The sequence below is a fragment of the Chiloscyllium plagiosum genome, unplaced genomic scaffold (assembly GCF_037043375.1).
Source record: "Chiloscyllium plagiosum isolate Xiang-an unplaced genomic scaffold, Cpla_swu_hap1 HiC_scaffold_3, whole genome shotgun sequence".
Taxonomy (NCBI): domain Eukaryota; kingdom Metazoa; phylum Chordata; class Chondrichthyes; order Orectolobiformes; family Hemiscylliidae; genus Chiloscyllium; species Chiloscyllium plagiosum.
In genome coordinates, this window is record NW_028270141.1 from 105,752,327 (window position 1) to 105,772,092 (window position 19,766).

General features: G+C 41.7%; 1 protein-coding gene across 1 annotated transcript in view; it reads right to left on the bottom strand.

Moving 5' to 3' along the window:
* orc3 (origin recognition complex, subunit 3) overlaps positions 1-19,766 on the bottom strand; it is a 66,580-nt gene that overhangs the window by 42,123 nt on the left and 4,691 nt on the right. Inside the window, exons 2-4 of the mRNA XM_043686893.2 lie at positions 17,429-17,483; positions 10,306-10,403; positions 2,237-2,381 (exon numbers count right to left, since the gene is read on the bottom strand). Coding sequence (XP_043542828.2) covers positions 2,237-2,381; positions 10,306-10,403; positions 17,429-17,483 — 298 coding nt within the window. The remainder of the gene's footprint in view (positions 1-2,236; positions 2,382-10,305; positions 10,404-17,428; positions 17,484-19,766) is intronic.

A 19,766-nucleotide genomic window follows, 5' to 3' on the forward strand; every position in this document is an offset into this window, starting at 1 on the left:
CCCTAAACCTGTGCCCTCTAGTTCTGGACTCCCCAACCCCAGGGAAAAGACCTTGTCTATATACCCTATCCATGTCCCTCATGATTTTATAAACCTCTATAATGTCACCCCTCAGCCTCCGACGGTCTAGGGAAAACAGCCCCAGCCTATTCAACCTGTCCTTTTAGCTCAAAATCCTCCAACCCTGGCAACATCCTTGTAAATCATTTCTGAACCCTTTCAAGTTTCACAACATCTTTCCGATAGGAAGGAGAACAGAACTGCACACAATACTCCAACAGTGGCCTAACCAATGTCTTGTACAGCCACAACATGACCTCCCAACTCCTGTACTCAATACTCTGACTGATAAAAGAAAACATACCAAACGCCTTCTTCACTATCCTATCTACCTGCGACTCTATTTTCAAGGAACTATGAACCTGCACTCCAAGGTCTCTTTGTTCAGCAACACTCCCTAGGACCTTACCATTAAGTGTATAAGTCCTGCTAAGAATTGCTTTCCCAAAATGCAGCACCGTGCATTTATCTAAATTAAACTCCATCTGCCACTTCTCAGCCCATTGGCTCAGCTGATCAAGATCCCATTGAAATCAGAGGTAACCTTCTCCATTGACTACTTCACCTCCAATTTTGGTGTCATCTGCAAACTTACTAACTATACATCTTAAGCTCACATCCAATTATTTATATAAATTACAAAAAGTACTGCACCCAGAACCTATCCTTGTGGCACTCCACTGGTCACAAGCCTCCAGTCTGAAAACAACCCTCCACACCACCCTCTCTTCTACTTTTCAGCCAGTTCGGTATCCAAATGGCTAGTTCTCCCTTATTCCATGAGATCTAACCTTGCTAACCAGTCTCCCCATGGGGAACCTTGTCGAACGCCTTACTGAAGTCCATATAAATCACATCTACCGCTCTGCCCTCATCAACCCTTTTTGGTACTTCTTCAAAAAAAACTCAATCAAGTTTGTGAGAAATGATTTCCCATATCCCAATCAGTCCTTGCCTTTCCAAATACATTGAAATCCTGTCCCTCAGAACTCCCTCCAACAACTTGCCCACCACTGACATCGGGCTCACTGGTCAAGAGGTCCCTGGCTTGTCCTTACCACCCTTCTTAAACAGTGGCACCAAGTTAACCAATGTCCAGTCTTCTGGCATCTCACCAGTGACTATCAGTGATACACATATCTCAGCAAGAGGCCCAGCAATCACTTCCCTAGCTTTCCACAGAGTTCTCGGATATACCTGATCAGGTCCTGGGGATTTATCCACCTTCATGCATTTCAAGACATTCACCACTTCCTCCTCTGTAATATGGACATTTTCAAGATGTCACCATCTATTTCCCTACATTCTATACCTTCCATGTCTTTTTCCATAGTAAATACTGATGCAAAATATTCGTTTAGTATCTCCCCCATCACCTGTGGCGCCACAGAAAGGCCGTCTTAATGATCTTTGAGGGGAGAAAGTGAGGACTGCAGATACTGGAGATCAGAGCTGAAAATGTGTTGCTGGAAAGCGCAGCAGGTCAGGCAGCATCCAAGGAACAGGAGAATCGACGTTTCGGGCATAAGCCCTTCTTCAAGATTCCTGAAGAAGGGCTTATGCCCGAAACGTCAATTCTCCTGTTCCTTGGATGCTGCCTGACCTGCTGCGCTTTTCCAGCAACACATGATCTTTGAGGGGCCCTATTCTCTCCCTAGTTACCCTTTTGTCCTTAACGTATTTGTAATAACCCTTGGGATTCTCCTTAACTCTATTTGCCAAAGCTATCTTATGTCCCCATTCTGCCCTCCTGATTTCCCTCTTAAGTATACTCCTACTACCTTTATACTCTCAGAATTCACTCGATCTATCCTGTCTATACCTGACATATGCTTCCTTTTTTTTAAACCAAACCCTCAATTTCTTTAGTCATCCAGCATTCTCTATTTTCCTACCAGCCTTTCCTTTCACCATAACAGGAACATACCGTCTCTGGACTTACTGCAAGAATTCTGCTTAGGGCTGAAATACTAACGAGTGGAATGGAAAATCACCAATACTCTTAAAAGGCAGAACCTCATTAGTTTCTCTGGTGGTATTCACGTGTTTGGAAATACATAATGATAATAATAATCAGTATGATGATGGTGGCTGCTGTCATTTACCTGTGTAGTAGCTTTGTACTATTCAGAGAGGGGAGGCCTTGTCTACTGACATCAGAGATCAACGTACTTACCAAGAACAACCGCTGCCGTGGGAATTTCACTGCATCGCATCCGATAGCTCCAATCATTTACTTTCGAATTAAGGTGAATGTGGGAATTTTTAATAAATGATAATAAACTATCAAATATCTTCTCATTTAAATTATCTTGAAATATCTGTAAATTAAAAATATGTACGTAGTATATTATAAACATGTATTTTTAAATTATATATGACATATATACACTATGCAAAAAAAAAAACACACTTGAAAATGACAGATTTGTCCAAAGAAAAATCCTACAAATGTTCATATCTGTGTTTAACAATTGTTATGGGAAATGCTAGATTCTATGACGAAGATGTTATAGCAAAACATATGGATAATCTCAACACAATCAAGCAGAATCAACACAGTTTTGTGAAAGGGAAATTGTCTTTGACTAATTTATTAAGAGTCATTTGAGAAGGTAACAGTCAAGTTGGATAAAGGAGATGCTGTAGATGTGACGTACTTGGTTTTCAGGACAGCAAGTGATAAAATACCGCACCAAAAGTTTTACAAAATAAGAACTAATGGTGTAGGGCTAAGCTAATAGCATTAGTACAGGATTGGTTAGCTAACAGAAAATACAGCACAGGCCGACTTCTGTTCCTAACTCATATGTACATCAACCAATATAGAAATTGCCCCAGCAACAGAAAGTATCTTCAAACTAATGTTCTTAAATTAACCCGGCCTGTTAAACTTTTTCTTTCCCGACATGTTCTGTTTTTATTTTAGATTCCAGCATTTAGAGTATTTTGCACTTTGATTACCTTCAAATTATCCTCAGCGCAGATGGCTGCAATTTCCAGTACGATTTCTCAATCTCTCACTGGAATTGAGGTATAACATCCAGTAAAGTGCATTAGCAGCTATTGACGAATTTCCTCAGAGCCTGCATTGACGTTACAGTGGGGCAACTGGGAGAACCGTGCATAAATTCTATCCCAGGATTTTACAGTGTGCAACTAGATTCAGCATGGCCTGGCAATTAGAATTCTTGATCTTGACAGACACCAAGAGAGGCATAGTCAGACCTCTGGCAGCAGAATTACTGACTGTCCCTAACATGGCACACTGCTGTCAGTGTGAAACACTGTAATGTACCTAAAGCAAGGCTTCAAGAATATTTGAAACTTACTCATGCAGCCATACACACAGGGTATTGGGATAACCCAGCATAGATCACCCGTATCAAACTGCTCTTGGTACAACTGAATGGCTTGCTAAACTCATTGCTCTAGATCTGGAGTCACACACAGGTCTGACTAGATATTGAAGGCAGATTTCTTTCCCAAAAGAACATTTGTGAACCAGACGGCGTGTTACAAAATATCGAGCAGTTTCATGGCCACTGTTTCTAGCTATTCCAGATTTACTGAATTTACAAAATTTAAACTCTCCAGTGATGGAATACAAACTGGTGTCTCAGGCTTACTAGCCCAGCAACATAAGCAATTTAGTATGATATCCCCAAGCTTTCAATTGATTGTCGAGGATTCTAGATAATCCAAGATGGAGAACAGAAAAAAAAAATTGGGGCTCCTTTTTTTGAGGTATAATCAGTGTTGGAGCTGATTTCCTCAAATTCTAGGAGCAGTAATAACTGCTTTATAAGCTGTTGCATTGTTTTGGAACTTTGGGGGAGAAGAAAAAGATCAAAACAGCAGCATTTTAAAAAGGAGGAAGGACGACAAAGACAGTGACCACATGGGAAATAATTCAAAAGGAGAAAGTAACCTACACTGCTGGCTGACCCAGCAGTGAATCTGCACAGCTGCTGCCTTTGCTGTAGAGTTTCAAGTATCTCTGGACATCAGATGTAGTTCTAAGAAAAATAAACAAACAGCGAAACTTACAGCTGACCTTAGAGAAACCGGTGCGCGGGATCTCATAGCAAAGGAGCAGCTAACTGGCTTTTTAAAGTATAATCTTACTATTTTTCTTTTGTAAATCTACAACAGTGAGTAGAAATGGGCCCTTTTTGGATTACGTGTTGTTATTGAGATCTGTCTCTTGATAAACTTTAAAAACTTGAAAACATAGGTACCAAGTTAGCCTGGAGCAGGGATTTTAGAGCAGTAAGATTGTGCTATTTTCTGGGTCTATAGATTGTTAAGGTGCAAAGGCAGCCTATATTAGAGTGATCTGCTCTTCTTGTTGGATGTGGCAGATTAGGAAGAGTTTCCATGTTACTGATGTTTATGTCTGCAGGAAGTCTGTTTAGTTGCGAATCCTATTGGTCCCCATGGATCTTATGGAGCAGCTGTTACAGGCAATGAGGAATTTACAGGAGCTCAGGGTGTGATGGATGGCAGTTGCAGGGAGGGAGAAAAACTGAAGATACAGTCAGGTAAATGGGTGACCTCCAGGAAAGGTAGGAGAGAGGGGCAGATAGCCACAGGAGACTCCTGCACTATCCCCATCTCAAACAAGTTTGCTGTTTTGGAAAATGTAGGGGGTGATGGACTCTTGGGTGAATGTAGCATGAACAGCCATGTTTCTGGTACCAAGACTGACTCTAATGTAAGAGTCTGGTACATTAGTTTCCAAGTGATTGATTATGATTGGGGACTTGCTAGTCAGAGATACGCGATTTGGCAGCTGACAGCGAGATATCAGCATGGCGTGTTGCCTCCCTGGAGCCAGGATCAAAGGTATCTCAGAGAGGGTGCAGAATATTCTCAAAGGGGAGAGGGACCAGAAGATGGTCATTGTACACATTGGGAATAAAGACATAGGAAAAGGATGAGATTCTTAGGAGAGAATATAGGAAGTTAGGCAGGAATTTAAAAAGGAGGTCCTCGAGGGTAGTAATATCTGGATTGCTCCTGGTGCTACGAGCTAGTGAGGGCAGGAATAGGAGGATAGAGCAGATAAATGTGTGGCTGAGGAGCTGGTGCAGGGGAAAAGGGATCACATTTTTGGATGATTAGAATGTCTTCTGGGGTAGAAGTGACCTGTACGAGAAGGATGGATTGCACCTGAATTGGAAGGTGACTAATATACTGGCAGGGAGATTTGCTAGAGCTGCTCAGGAAGACTTAAACGAGTAAAGGGGTGAGGAGGGTGAGATCCACAGAGATAGTGAGGAAAGAGATCAGTCTGAGAATGGCACAGTTGGGTAAAGGAGGAAGTTAAACAAACAGGATAGACAGGAACAAAGTAGAGCACAAGGTACAACTGATAAACAGCATTTATTTCAATGCAAGAGGCCTAACAGGTGAGGCAGATGAACTAAGGGCATGGTAAGGAATATGGAACTGGGATACCATAGCAGTTACAGAGATGTGGCTCAGGGATGGACAGGACTGGCAGCTTAATGTTCCAGGATACAAATGCTACAGGAAGGATGGAAAGGGAGGCAAGAGAGGAGGGGGAGTATAGGAGTTGGATGGTTATGTTCTGGCTATACAGGACATTGGTCAAGTCACGTCTGAAAAACTGTGTGCAATTCTGGTCTACCTGCTATAGGAAGGGTGTTGTGAAACTTGAAAGGGTTCAGAAAAGATTTACAAGGATTTTGCCAGGGTTGGAGGGTTTGAGCTGTAGGGAGAGGCTGATTAGACTGGGGCTATTTTCCCTGGAGCGTTGGAGGCTAAGGGGTGGACTTATAGAGGTTTAAAAAATCACATGAAGCACGGATAGGGTAAATAGACAAGGTCTTTTCCCTGAGGTGGGAGAATCCAAAACTGTAGGACATAGGTTTAGGGTGAGAGGGCAAGATATAAAAGACACCTAAGGTGCAACCTTTTTGCGCAGAAGGTGGTGCGTGAGTGGAATGAGCTGCTGGAAGAAATGGTGGAGGCCGGTACAATGGCAACATTTAAAAGGCATCTGGATGGGTATATGAATAGGAAGGACTTGGAGGGATATGGGCCGGGTGCTCTCAAATGGGACAAGATCCGTTTAGGATATCTGATTGGTATGGATGATTTGGATCGAAGGGTCTGTTTCTGTGCTGTATGACAACGTATCCAGAACAATTGTGTTGTGTTCTTACATGACGAGTCTATCAGTATACAACATTTTTGTTGAAAACCCTGGCTGTATTTCTCTGCCATGGATTATATTCAATGGGTGAAAATCAGTCAATAAATATAACTGCATCTAATCTGTGCATTAAGGCTGGAACAAGAGCCATTTATAGTCCCTGGAGCTTTGGGTATTTGAGTTTTGTAGCAAGATATTTGATTGGCAGTTACCTTGGCAGGCAGGATGCTGCAACACCCCCAACGCATTATGGTTTCTACAAAACGAATTTGTTCAATCGTGAAGATCTAAGCATAACTGCCCTATGAAAGCCACTCAATTCAAGGGATTTAGGGATTGGCCAACAAATGCCAGTAATTTTCACAATCCATGCAAAAATAAAAGAAATTACCATTGTTGAATCCCCCCACATGTCCTGTATAGAAACTGGGTCAAAATCCTGCAACTCCCCCCCTCTAAAAGTACAGTAGGTGGACTGACCACCTCAAAGACTGCAGCAGTTCAAGAAGGCGGCTCTCCACCACTTTCTCTAGGACGATTCGATCTGGGTAATAAATGCTGGTCTAGTCTGAAGTGCTCATAAACCATAACAAAAAATAAGCTATAAGCACAGTGTCAGAGCAGACAGTAGTCTGTAACATCCTGCATCCTCATTCTTAATGAACAGCTTATGCTCAAAACATCGACACTTCTGCTCCTCAGATGCTGCCTGACGGGCTGTGTTTTTCCAGCACACATTTTGACTCTGATCTCCAGCATATGCAGTCCCCACTTTCTCCTGTAACATTCTGCACTCACGTGATATCAAGTTCCATTCCACTGCACAGGATTAGTATGCAACACACCAGGTCTGGGGACATGTTTTCAAACCTCATCATGGCAGAAGGTGAAATTTGAATTCAATTAAAAATTTGGAGTAAAAGAACCAAAGCAAACTGTTGCAAAGACCCAGCTGGTTCACTAATGTGCTTCAAGGAAGGAAATCTGCCATCTTTACCTGGTCTGCCTACACATTACTCTCAGTCCACAGCAATCTCGTTGACTCTTAACTGCTCGATGGACAATTAGACGGGCAATAGTTGCACCATCTTATGAACAAATATTAAAAGATGTAGTAATGGTGGACAGCAGGTATATTTTTGATGCCAGTAAGATCTGACATGACGTGACTGGAGAGGAAGGCTACACAATCCATCTGGGTACAGGTTGGCACTTTTTAAGGAGCACAGTCCTTGACTGTGATTCTGGATCAGTAAGCAGCTGTGAGGTAGAGCGGCCCCTTTTAGTGATTAAGTTTGACCTTCCATCCTGCATTCTGTTTTATCCCTGACATTTTACACAAATCTGGAGCAGGTGGGATCTGAACCTCAGCCTCCTAGTCTAAGACGTAGGTACACTACCAATGTGCCACCCAAGAGTCTTACCCTACTTCCACCTTCCAGTTTTTAAGCACTTATAGATATTAATAAAATCACAAAAGGATAGGGTGAATAGCCAAGGTCTTCTCCCCAAGATGGGGAAGTCCAAATCTAGACTGCATAACTTTAAGGTGAGAGGGGAAAGATTTAAAAGGGACCCGAGGGGCAACCTTTTTTACACAAAGGGTGATTCGTATTTGGAATGAACTGCCAGAGGAAGTGGTATATGCAGGTACAGTTACAATGTTTAAAAGACATTTGGACAAATACATAGCTAGGAAAGGAAGGATATGGGCCAAATGCAGACAAATGGGTCTAGTTCAGTTTGGGAAACCTGATTGGCATTGACGAGTTGGACCGAAGGATCGGGTTCCATCCATGACCGCTTGTTCCTTTTTTTTTGAAATCTGGAAGTGCTATCACACACACAACTGAACAACTTCCCCATGACCAAAATCACTGTGACTGTGTGTTTTTGTTTTCCTTTTTAAATAGTAACTACCACCAGTAAAACACCCATGTAATTAATTCAATATTTTCATGCAAAGCCTGTTAAAGGCAATTCAAATCATCAGAAGTGAGAGGAAAGTAGGGAGAGAGGGAAAGGACTAAATCAAAATTGAGTTGGAAGGGGAGATAAAGCACTGTATCCCCCACGTTGCCTACCTCACTCTAAAAACATTAATGGACATGCTTTCATCGGTCACAGCATTGAGTATAGGAGTTGGGACATCTTGTTTTAGCTGTACAAGACATTGGTAAGACCACTTTTGGAGTACTGTGTGTAGTTCTGGTCATCCTACTATAGAAAGGATATTATTTAACTAGCAAGAGTGCAGAAAACACTTACTAAAATGTTACCTGGATTGGAAAGTTTGAGTTAGAAGAGGCTGGACAGCCTGGGACATCTTTCCCCAGGAGTGTAGGAGGCTGAAGGGTGACCTTATAGAGGTCTGTGAAAACATGACAGGCATAGAGAGGGTCGACAGCCAACAGCTTTTCCCCACTGAGTCTAAAACTAGATGGCATAAGTTTAAGGTGAGAGGAGAGAGACACAAAAGGGTCCAGAGGGGCAATTCTTTCTCACAGAGGGTGATAGTCAGGAATGGGCTGCCAGAGATAATGGTGGAAGCGTGTACAATTTTATAAATTAGAAATGTTTAGACAGGTACATGGAGGGATATGGACCAAAGACAGGGAAATAGGACTAGTTTAATTGTGCACACTGAGTGGCATGGACAAGTTGGGCATGCTTCCACACTGTAAACCTCTATGATTCTATGATACAATGTTATCCCTCCCTTGGGAATGAACATGACCATGCAAGAGGGGCGGACAGTCGGCAGAAGTGACTTTCTCCAGAGCCCAATGCCTGGAACTGTTAATAGCCAGCCTGGCTAGGCCCAGGAACTGACCCATGAGGATATTCTCCCATTACCCACACCTCTCCCCACTGGCTGCCCAGCGATTAGGAGCAAGCAGCTGAAGCACAACCAAAAACACAACAAAAGGTTTTTCAAATAATTAAAAAGAGAGTGCAAACACCCACAACCAGTATACACATGGTCCATGGAGCCGAAAAATAAACAGTTTGGTTTGGGAGTCTGTGAACCGCCACAAACTGTGGTTACGTGGGACTGCTGTGTGCAACAAATCCACCCCAGGTCACCGAGTGGAAGAAAGAGGTCTCCTGTGTAAAGAGCTCTCTACTGGGGATTCCTGCTGCATGGCAGTAAATAAGCAGACCAAGGCCTGTCTGGGTGACAGATGAAGGAATCAAAGTGGATGGAGTGTAGCAGAATCTCTGTGCCATATGGAGAGACACACTACACATTTTCAAGATGTGGCTCAGGTTGTGGGCTCCTAAGGGCGGTCCAGGAGCCTGGGGCCGATATGAAATTCTCTCCAAACAGGGGTATACACACACACACGATCCAACCACACACCTGAACACCCTCCAACTGGTGCACTACGTTGGGTCCAAGCACCGCCATCTTGAGGAGATTGATGGCAGGGGCTGTGAGTTGGATGTCCACTCTGCCCTGTGTCCACAATTCCCGGGGCAACATCCAACCCAGGTCCCCACCACCCAGCATGTGCCCAACTCTGGCCACGGTGATGGTGGAAGTGTGGATTCCTGAGCAGCAGCTTTCTGATAAAAGCAGTTACTCCTGATGGTGGGAAGACCCGGCCCAAGTTGACCGTGTTCCAGACATTGCTGAGGTCCAATTGCCGGGCAGCATTCTGAGTGAAACCTTAAGACCCTTATGATCTATGACTAGGAGCTGTGTATCGGAAATGTGGTCATGCACCTGGCAGGAGAAATACAATCCCAGAGCACACCATAACTTTCAACTCTCTATCCCTTTATACGAAGGGTAAACTTAAACAACTTGCATATAATAAAAACTGTAGAAATTAATTGATTAATCTTCACTAAATGCAGCACATTTAAACTCACTGAACCGAACCTGCATTTATTTACACAAAAACACAGTAATGATCCCGTGAAGTGGAGGCTGCTCAAGTGGAAAGCACAATTTTACGATTTATATAAATCAATTAAATGACACCTTCTGTTAAACTCATTATAATCCGAATGCGTCATTAAAATCCAGGCCTGACTTCTATACAAGAGCTTACCTCAGTTTCCTCTTTCATCTGTTGCCATAGTGACTCATAAGTACTAAACCGCAACCTGTCACTCTCTGAAATAGCATCGCCTTTATTGAAGAAGTCAGCTGCAATATAGAAATCAGAGCATAGCTTTGGTCAGAGTTATAATAATTGTCATAACTAAGCAGCTCTGATCAACTTCAAAATTTAAGAAATAAATATTTTAGGATACCTTAAAATCCACCGCAGCCATCTTCTTTTTGTTGCCTTTTCAGCACACACCTTCTTTAGTGAAAACAGGCAATAGGTCCCCACTCCGGGCCCTTGTAGAGGGGGGAAGCACCTGAACTTCACATGGGAAGGTTTTTATAAAATGCAAAAATGATTTCATTGAATTTCTTCCTAAAAGCTCAATGCAGCATATCAAACAGCCAGCAATGTCCTAAAGTGCACGTAATATAAATAACATTTTCTCGTGCAACAAAAGGACTGCGTTTCCTTGTTGTTCTCACTGACTATAAGTATCAAGGAGACTGCCTATACCACTGATAATGGTTCACAAATTCTTTGCCACCTTGGATCCAGGGTGACAGACAACTCGTCTCTTGATGCTTAGGGAAAGCACCCATCACATATAGACAAATGACAAAGTGTGCATGGAAATACATCAAGCCCTGTCTGAGGTCCAAGGTTTTGGTTTAATAGGCCTGTATTCTGAGCACCTTGTGGTACAGCAGGAAGCAGAGACAAGAACAGCTGCTCAATGATACTCACCTTCACTGTTTGGAGTGCATTCTGCACACCTTGCAGAAGGACAACAATATGAGCACTGCAGTCCTCTCAAAGGCAAACCTCCAAAGTAACACACTGCAGCAAACAAGTCAAATCACCATATCCGATTACTTCAATTTTCTGCTTCAAAAATTGTTTCTTTGGATAGTCTTGGGATATAATTCCAGCCACAACATGCCAAACTCACATTCATAGTCAGCATCATCGTTTTGCCCAAGAAATGCATGTTCTAACTGGAGGTAAGGGATCGGCAGGTGACCAGGTTGTTGCTGTGAAGTTTAAGGCATGGTCACACAGAGATGATTCAATGTGGTCAACAGTGAAGTCAGTCTTCTAACAAGATGAAGGAAGCTGGTTTCCAGCTAATAGTCATAATACTTGCCAACTCGGTAAATATATGTACTACAGTGAGGGAATTTGGTGTTCATGAAGATCTGGTAAAAGAATGGAAGTAGTAGGAATTGACCCCGAAAGGGATGCTCAAGACTAAATGTGCATTGAGCTTTTAGGAAGAATTTCAATGAAATAATTTCTCTATTTTTGTTGCCGTAAATCAAAACAGGGACAGCCACTGCCTGATATTGGAAAGCATGTAGTGGAATGGTTTCATCCTCATCAGAAATGCAATGTGTTTATACTCACTTCAGTGGGCCCAGTAAAACCCAGAGCTCAGCAAAGATTTCCGAGCAACAGTTAGCTGGTGTAGTCACCTTATGGAACAGCAATGACTCATGTTGCGGGAGAGATGACAAAATGACCAGCTAGCAGGGATTCATCATCAAACAGCAGAAAATACAGGAGTAACCATTATATCACAGCAGGATGAGACACACATACATTCCGATACTCCCAGCAACCATGTGATGGGGTGGAAAGATGCAAAAACAGTTCTGATGAAAACAACAGTGCACGAGAAGACAAGATTCACAGTGGTGTAAGCCTGCAAGGCCAACAGAATAAAGCTGATGTCTGTTCGCATTTTCAAATATAATATCACGCCAAACAATGGAGTTCCCCGAAAACATGTTAACACAAATCTGTGAAAATGGCGGGAAAAATAAGAGGGAGTGAAGTTATTAATTGGTATTGTGTGGAAGAGATGTCACAATCTTTTGCATTAATAATGCAGCTTTTATTCCGATCCCATTTAACCAGTGAGAGCTAGAAACGCCTACAAAGAAATAATGTACACATTGTAATTATACTGTGGGGCCTCATGTCTGCAGTCCAACCTTTGGAAGAGCTGGTTGGCTGATAAGGGAAAATACAAAATCACCAAGACTGGAAACGTACACACTAACCCCTTGATGGTCTGTCAACATTTTCCCATCAAATCATGGGAAGTCAATAATGTAAAACCTATCAGATTATTCAGACAACAAAAAAATGTTAACTATCCAATTTGATGGCAGAGGGAGGATTCTGAAACAAAAACACATCTAGCTAAAGGGACTCAGAATAAATTCTATGAACTCTTTGCATCAGACTCCAAACACAATGAAATTAACAGTTTTTAAGACTTCAATGTGGTTAATGGTATCTTTACACAACTACTTTCTGCATAAGCTTTGCCACAAACTTCATATGAATTACTGGTATTTTGTCCCCCTGCATTTTAACATGAAAACCACCCACATCAGTGATCACACTTTGGTGTATAAGTTCACTTGACCCCCAATCCCCATTTTGGAAACACCTTTTGGAGGCTTCAAAGGTCGATTTGTATGACAACATCTTCAGTATGTTGGCACTCATTCAGCTGCAGCACTTGTATGTAGAATGATGAATGAGAACAGGGATATTTCCTTCAAAAGCTTCTGAATCAGCTGTACCAGAAGGTGGTGCTGTAATAGGTATTATCGACATCAAATAAATTGCACACATTTTTACAATTTGAATATAATCCCTTTTTTAGTCCCTTGCTCAAAATTTTAATTTGAAGTTATCAGACTCTCCCAAAAATCTCCAAGAAAAGCAAAGTTTCACACCTCGGCTTGGACAAGTTAGACCGAAGGGTCTGTTTCTGTGCTGTACATCTCTATGACTCTATGTTCATTGTTGTTCGGAGTGAGAGTTGAATTTAAATGTGCCGTCTGAATGTATGTCTGGTTACCTGCAAGACTTTGCATTTATTTGGTAGCAAGATTATAAATTTCCAAAGTAAGTTATCAAACTAAAAGTTTCTCTGCACCTTAGAAGTTCAGTTGTTTCTCCGTTTTAAGTAATAAACTATCCTGATATTCTTCCTGCCAAAGTGAACAAATTTACATGATCCTCCGTCTTCCAGGTTTTTGCTCACTCACTTACCCTATACAAATCAGTCTGCATCTGTGTATTCCTCACACAACATACTGTCCTATCTCTCCTACTGTCATCTATAAATCTTGCTAGCATATCTTTGCTTCCTTCATCCAAGTCATAGAGACATACAGCAAGAAAGTCATTGATATGTATTGAAAAAAAATTGATGCCCCATCACAGCCCTTTGCGGGACCCCATTCATGACATCCTGCCAATCTGACAAAAGCCCATTTTAAAATCCTCTGTATTCTGCCAGCTAGCCAATCTTCTATCCACGCTAATATATTACCTCTTATCCTGTCAGCTTTTATTTTCTGCAAGAATCTTTTATATGCCAACTTATCAAATGCCTTCTTGAAATCCAAATATGGTATAGTTGCAGGCCTCCCTTTATCCATAACCATGTTAGATCGACCAATGGGCTGAGGAGTGGCAGATGGAGTTTAATTTAGATAAATGCGAGGTGCTGCATTTTGGAAAGGTAAATCAGAGCAGGACTTCTATATTTAATGGTAAGGTCCTGGGGAGTGTTGCTGAACAAAGAGACTTTGGAGAGCAGGTTCATAGTTCTTTGAAAGTAGAGTTGTAAGCTGCTTTTGGAATAGTGTGTGTAATTCTGGTCTCCTTTCTATCAGAAGGATTTTGGGACATTTCAAAGAGTTCAGTAAAGATTTACAAGGATGTGGCCAGGGTTGGAGGATTTGAGCTATAGGGAGAAGCTGAAAAGGCTGGGACTGTTTTCCCTGGAGCATCAGAAGCTGAAGGGTGACCTTATAGAGATTTATAAGATCTTGAGGGACATGGATAAGATAAATAGACAAGGTTTTTTTTCCCTGGGGCGGGGGAGTCCAGAACTAGAGGGCATAAGTTTAGGGTGAGAGGGAATGATTTAAAAGGGACAACTTTTTCATGCAGAGGGTGGTGCATGTATGGAATGAGCTGCAAGAGGAAATGGTGGAGGCTGGTACATCATTCAAAAGGCATTTGGATGCATATATGAATAGGAAGGGTTTAGAGGGATATGGGCCAAGTGCTGGCAAATGGGACTAGATTAGTTTAGGATATCTGGTCAGCATGGACGATTTGGACCAAAGGGTCTGTTTCCATGCTGTACATCTCTATTACACTATGACAGATATGAAGCCAACGTGTTTACAGTTGCTGTTTTCTCTGTCCTCCTCTCTTTTTTTTAAGATTAGATTTTTTTTAGATTACTTAGTGTGGAAACAGACCCTTCAGCCCAACAAGACCATACCAACCCGCCGAAGCGCAATGCACCCAGACCTATTCCCCTACATTTACCCCTTCACCTAACACTATGGGCAATTCAGCATGGCCAATTCACCTAACCTGCACATTTTTGGACTGTAGGAGGAAACCAGAGCACCCAGAGGAAACCCCACGCAGACACGGGGAGAATGTGCAAACTCAATACAGAGAGTCGCCTGAGGCGGGAATTGAACCCGGGTCTCTGGCGCTGCGAGGCAGCAGTGCTAACCACTGTGCGACTGCACCGCCCATTTCTTGAACAGAGGTTTAAGATTTGCTACTTTCCAGTCTGGAACCTTCCCTGAATGGAAGGATTTTGGAAAAGTAACACCAACAGATTTTCTATCCCGTTAGCAGCCTTGTTTAAGATCTGATCCCAGAGATTTCTCCGCCTGAGGTTCTATCCATTTGTTTCCCTCATGATTGTAATTTTGTCAAGTTCCTCTCTCCCTTCTGCCTCCTCATGTACAGCCATTATCAAGATAATTTTGTAACCTCCATAGTGAACATAGAAGCAAAATTTGCTACTTTCATCTGCTTTAAGCATATTGTAGCTTTTTATCTTTCAGTATTCTTGGGACTTAAATGCAAAAAGATTCATTTAAAAGCCAAGCACAGTGGAAGCGATTGCTGTACTTTTTAAAATCAAGAAACCTGACTCATTGTTCAGGCTGTTTACACTGATGCAATGCTGTTTACTCAGCCAGTGATGGGAGACTAGTTGCAGATGAATTGGATCAGTGTGTACAAAATGGGATTCAGCCAGTAACAAGAGGCTGATTGGTCTGTGGAGTCAATGACAAAGCCCTCCTGCCTGCCAACAACTATGTGTTTGTTGATGTGAACAAAACAGGCAGAAGCTTTCATGCCTCCTAAACGGTAGGTGGTGCCCTTGGCTCTGCAGTGAAATAGCTCCAAAAGCCTGAAAGTCACCAGTTTACTTTCCCTTAACAATTGCTGTAGGATGTTGCTTTTAAACGTTAAGCCAGAGACTTTATAAATTGTGAATCTTTGTCTCCTACAAGCAAGTTAAAGTACCTGGAGAAGGAAGATCGAGACGCAGAAAGTGCTGACCACCCACAAAGCTCACTTCAGTTAACCCTATGGACAGGGACCACTGAACTGCCCTCCCAGTTTCTTCCCTCCGCTAAGAACACCAATTTTTTTTTTCTATGTGTGAGTGTATGTGTGTGTGTAGGGGGATGTTAAAGAAAATCAAGAGTTTTAGAGTTTTAATATAGGTTGACAGTTAATAATTATTTACCTGTAGCTAGAACTGATTTATTTGTAATAGATAGCAGTTATTGTTATATACAAAAACCTGGTCTGTACTTTCCGTTAATCTGGGTCTTGAAAGAGTGGTAAATTGGGGAATTTTGCATATATTGATGAAACTTTTGTGACAAATTGAGGAAGAGCAGGGCTTGATGTCCAGATGTTACCCTAGTGAGGCATTGAATTGTTGTATATATAGACTCGTCATTCTCATTCTCTGGAGAACCAACACATGCTTTACATATTCATTTCCTTTTTAAATACACACAGAAACGCTTGCTGGTTTTAAATTCCTAGCTAGCTTCTTCTCACACTAATTCCTTCCTCCCGATTCACCTTTTATTCATTCTCTGCCATTCTTTATTTTCTGACCAATCATGTGTACAGCCAGTCATCTTTGCACAGATACACTTCTTCCTTAAGTTTGACGCTTTCCCTACCTTTTGTTAGCCATGGATAGTGGGTTCTCCTTCAGGGCTTTTCTTTATAATAGGAATATATATATTCTGTGTATTCTGAAATATCCGCTGTGTCTCTATTCTATCCCTTACCTGGGAAGCCAGTTCACCTCAGTATCGTCAGCTTTCATACTCACATAATTGCTATTATTTCAATATTAATCTTAGTCCTAATCTTATCCCTTTAAAACTGGATGTAAAATTCAAATCACACTGAGGTCATGGATTCCCATAGTTAAGGTCATTAATTAATCCTGTCACAATACCAAGTCTAACATAACCTGCTCTCTGGTCTGCTGTAACACTCATTGTTCTAAACATTCAATGAACTCCCCATTCATCTGCTACTGATAATCTGATCTTTTAAATTTATATTAAAGTCTCCCATCACTATAGCCGTCCCTTTACCACAAACATCCAATATTTCTTCTTGTAAACTTTGTCCCACTGTATGATTAGTTAAGGACATTCAGACCACTAACTCAAGTAATTTCTTTCCCTCCTATTCTAGTCTACTACACACCCCTCTCTACCCAGGACCCAACAATTCTCACCTCTCCAACCCTGCACGCTCCCATCTTTCTTTTCCTGCTCATATTTTTGAGAGTAAATTAATTATTTAGGTTAATAATGCAGCTGAGCAAAGGGGCCAGGATTATCACTTTCATTTTGTACTTTACAAATTTTTAACTGTATGCAAGCTAATTTTAAAAATGGAAATGCATGCAGTAGCATCCTAGGCTGAATCATCCACTTGTATTAAGATACATTGCACCTCTTTTTGCAGCTGAAGTACAGGGTAGCAGTTGGTCAGGAAAAGGCACACACTCCAGTTCCCAGAACCTTGTGCACGTGCATGTGTTCATCCTCAAAACACCCCTTTATTGAATCAATGTTTTGGGAGGGGAAGTGGAAACGTAGGAATTAAAACATTTGAGGAAGAGACAGCAGAAACAAACAGGTGATAGAAATAATGATTGGAACATCATTAAATATGGCGGTGTTTTTGTTTTAAATGCAATACTTATTTACTCAATGTTATCATGGGTACAAACCTGCAACAGGTATCTTTCTCTTTTTGGAATCTTTTGGCTTGAAGACAAAACAACCCTGGAGGCAAAAGAAAAAAAAACATCAAGCTTCTTGCAGCAACATATTAAAATGATCAACACGTGTGGAACACATCACTAAATCTCAGGCAGTATTTATGGATGTGGAGATGGTTAGTATTGCAAAGAGCTGCCTACATTAGTTTTTAATTAATTGGTCTTCTATTGCCAATTGTAATATCCCTGCGGCCAAACCATCTGAACTTGCTACCTCAGTAGTCTTCAGCCATTTAACCCATTATATCAGTTTATATGAATTAGCCACCTTCAAAGGAAAACAGCAAGTAATGAATTTGACGAAAAACGTACGATAATTGACATTAATTTAATATCTTGTTCATGACACACTGAAGACAAGAATACAAAGAACATAAAGTTTTAAAACAATCGAAGCAGCAATCTGTCAGCCAGAATGGGCTGGATACATTAACACATCTACACGCCAATGCTGCTATCCAACACTGTCAACATGTGGCTACACCAACATTGTCAACATGGCTCCAGGCTATACGTAGGGGTAAGAAGCTGTTACTGAAGTGAGCAACTGGCTGGAACAAATTATTGTAGCTCAGGTGCTGGATTCTGTCGTGGAATACGGAGTTCTCCACACAAGTACATTTAGGAAGATGGCAGCACATAAACTGCTCCCTTAGCCAAGATTTTCCATTAGAACTGACACGGTGTCTACTTAACAGAGTGTAAGATTGCTCTGATACAGTTCAGCCTCAGAAAGCAAGGAAATTCAACATTTTCAAATTGCGCTGACTTATCCTCTCCACCAATATCAGCAGCACAACAGCAGTAATCTATAATGCAGTCAAGACACACCAAATTATCAATAACTTCGCAACATTATGTAGGTTCTGCCAGTGTCACCTGGCTCCGGATATTATCATAGCCTCAATCCAGACCTGGTGCAGGAACCGAGTGCTGGAGGAGATGGAAGAATTGTTTTCCTCAACATCAGTCAGCAATTAATCCAGAGATCTAGGTAACGTTCTCAGAACCTGGGTTTAAATCCCTCCACGGCAGATGGTGGAATTTGAATTCAATAATAATCTGGAAATGAGAATCTAAAGATGACCATGAAAGCATTGCTGATTGTCAGGAAAGGCCCATCTGGTTCACCAATGCCCTTTATGGAATGAAATTTGTTATCCTTATCCAGTCTGGCCGTCATGTGACTCCAGACCCACAACAATGTTGTTGTCCCTTAACTCTCCTCCGGCAATTAGGAATAGCAAGAAATGCTGGTCCAGTCATGGACACCCACATCCTATCAGAATCCCACCGGGTCAGTACTGAAGCTCTGAAGAGCATCCCATCCAAGCCCAGTCTGCCAGCCTATCCTCATATTTCCCATGGCTTATCTCCCTGGCCTACATTCCTGGACACTACAGGTCAATCAACCTAACCTGCACATCTTCAAACTGAATGAATAAAAATAAAAAATCAAAATAAAAAACAGTTTGGTTTAAGAAGCTGTAGAAAAGCCAGGCCTGGAGTGTCATGAGGAGGAATACCCCTAAATAGTTGGAGCTATATGTTAGGCAAAGCTGGGATGATGAGAGACCATGAGTGCAGGAATTCCTCTGAGAAGTGTTGTCGGTCCATGACCTTCCATCTATAACCTGGAACTGTTTACTCATGATTGCACAGTTCCACTCCCAACTCGTTCTGCAGGATATCCAGGCTATGAAGCGAGAGCTAAATGTCCACACACCCGTCAACTCAGTTCCATTCTACTTCTATTTCTTTCTTGAACTGTATAGTGTGGTTGCAAGCCTCATTCCTGGATTTAAACGCGCCTTTTAAGCTGAAACCTACATTGTACTGAGCTGGTGCTGTTTTTGAGAAGAGTCAGTACACTGAGGCCACACTTGCCCATTCAGGTGGATGCAAAATATCCAAATATTTCATTTGAACAAGGCTAACGAGTTTCTGCTGCCGTATTGGTAAATACTGACACCTCAAGTAAAAATTAACAACCATCAATTCTCTCAGAGCTTATAATAGTTTCTTTAGGTGGGGTTTTCTGGCACAGTGGTAGTTCCCTATCCCTGAGTTCAGGTCCTACCTGCTCCAAAAATGCATAATAACATCTCTGAACACGTTGATTTGAAAATATCAAACATAATTTCTTCTCCTTGTGACCTTTGTTTTGTGACTGGCCATTTGTTGGGAAAAGCAATTAATTTGTTCTGAATCATTTGGGAAATCAGGAGGAACAGAAAGATGCTTCATAAATTATTTAATTCATGGATCTGTGGGTGATGCAATAGAC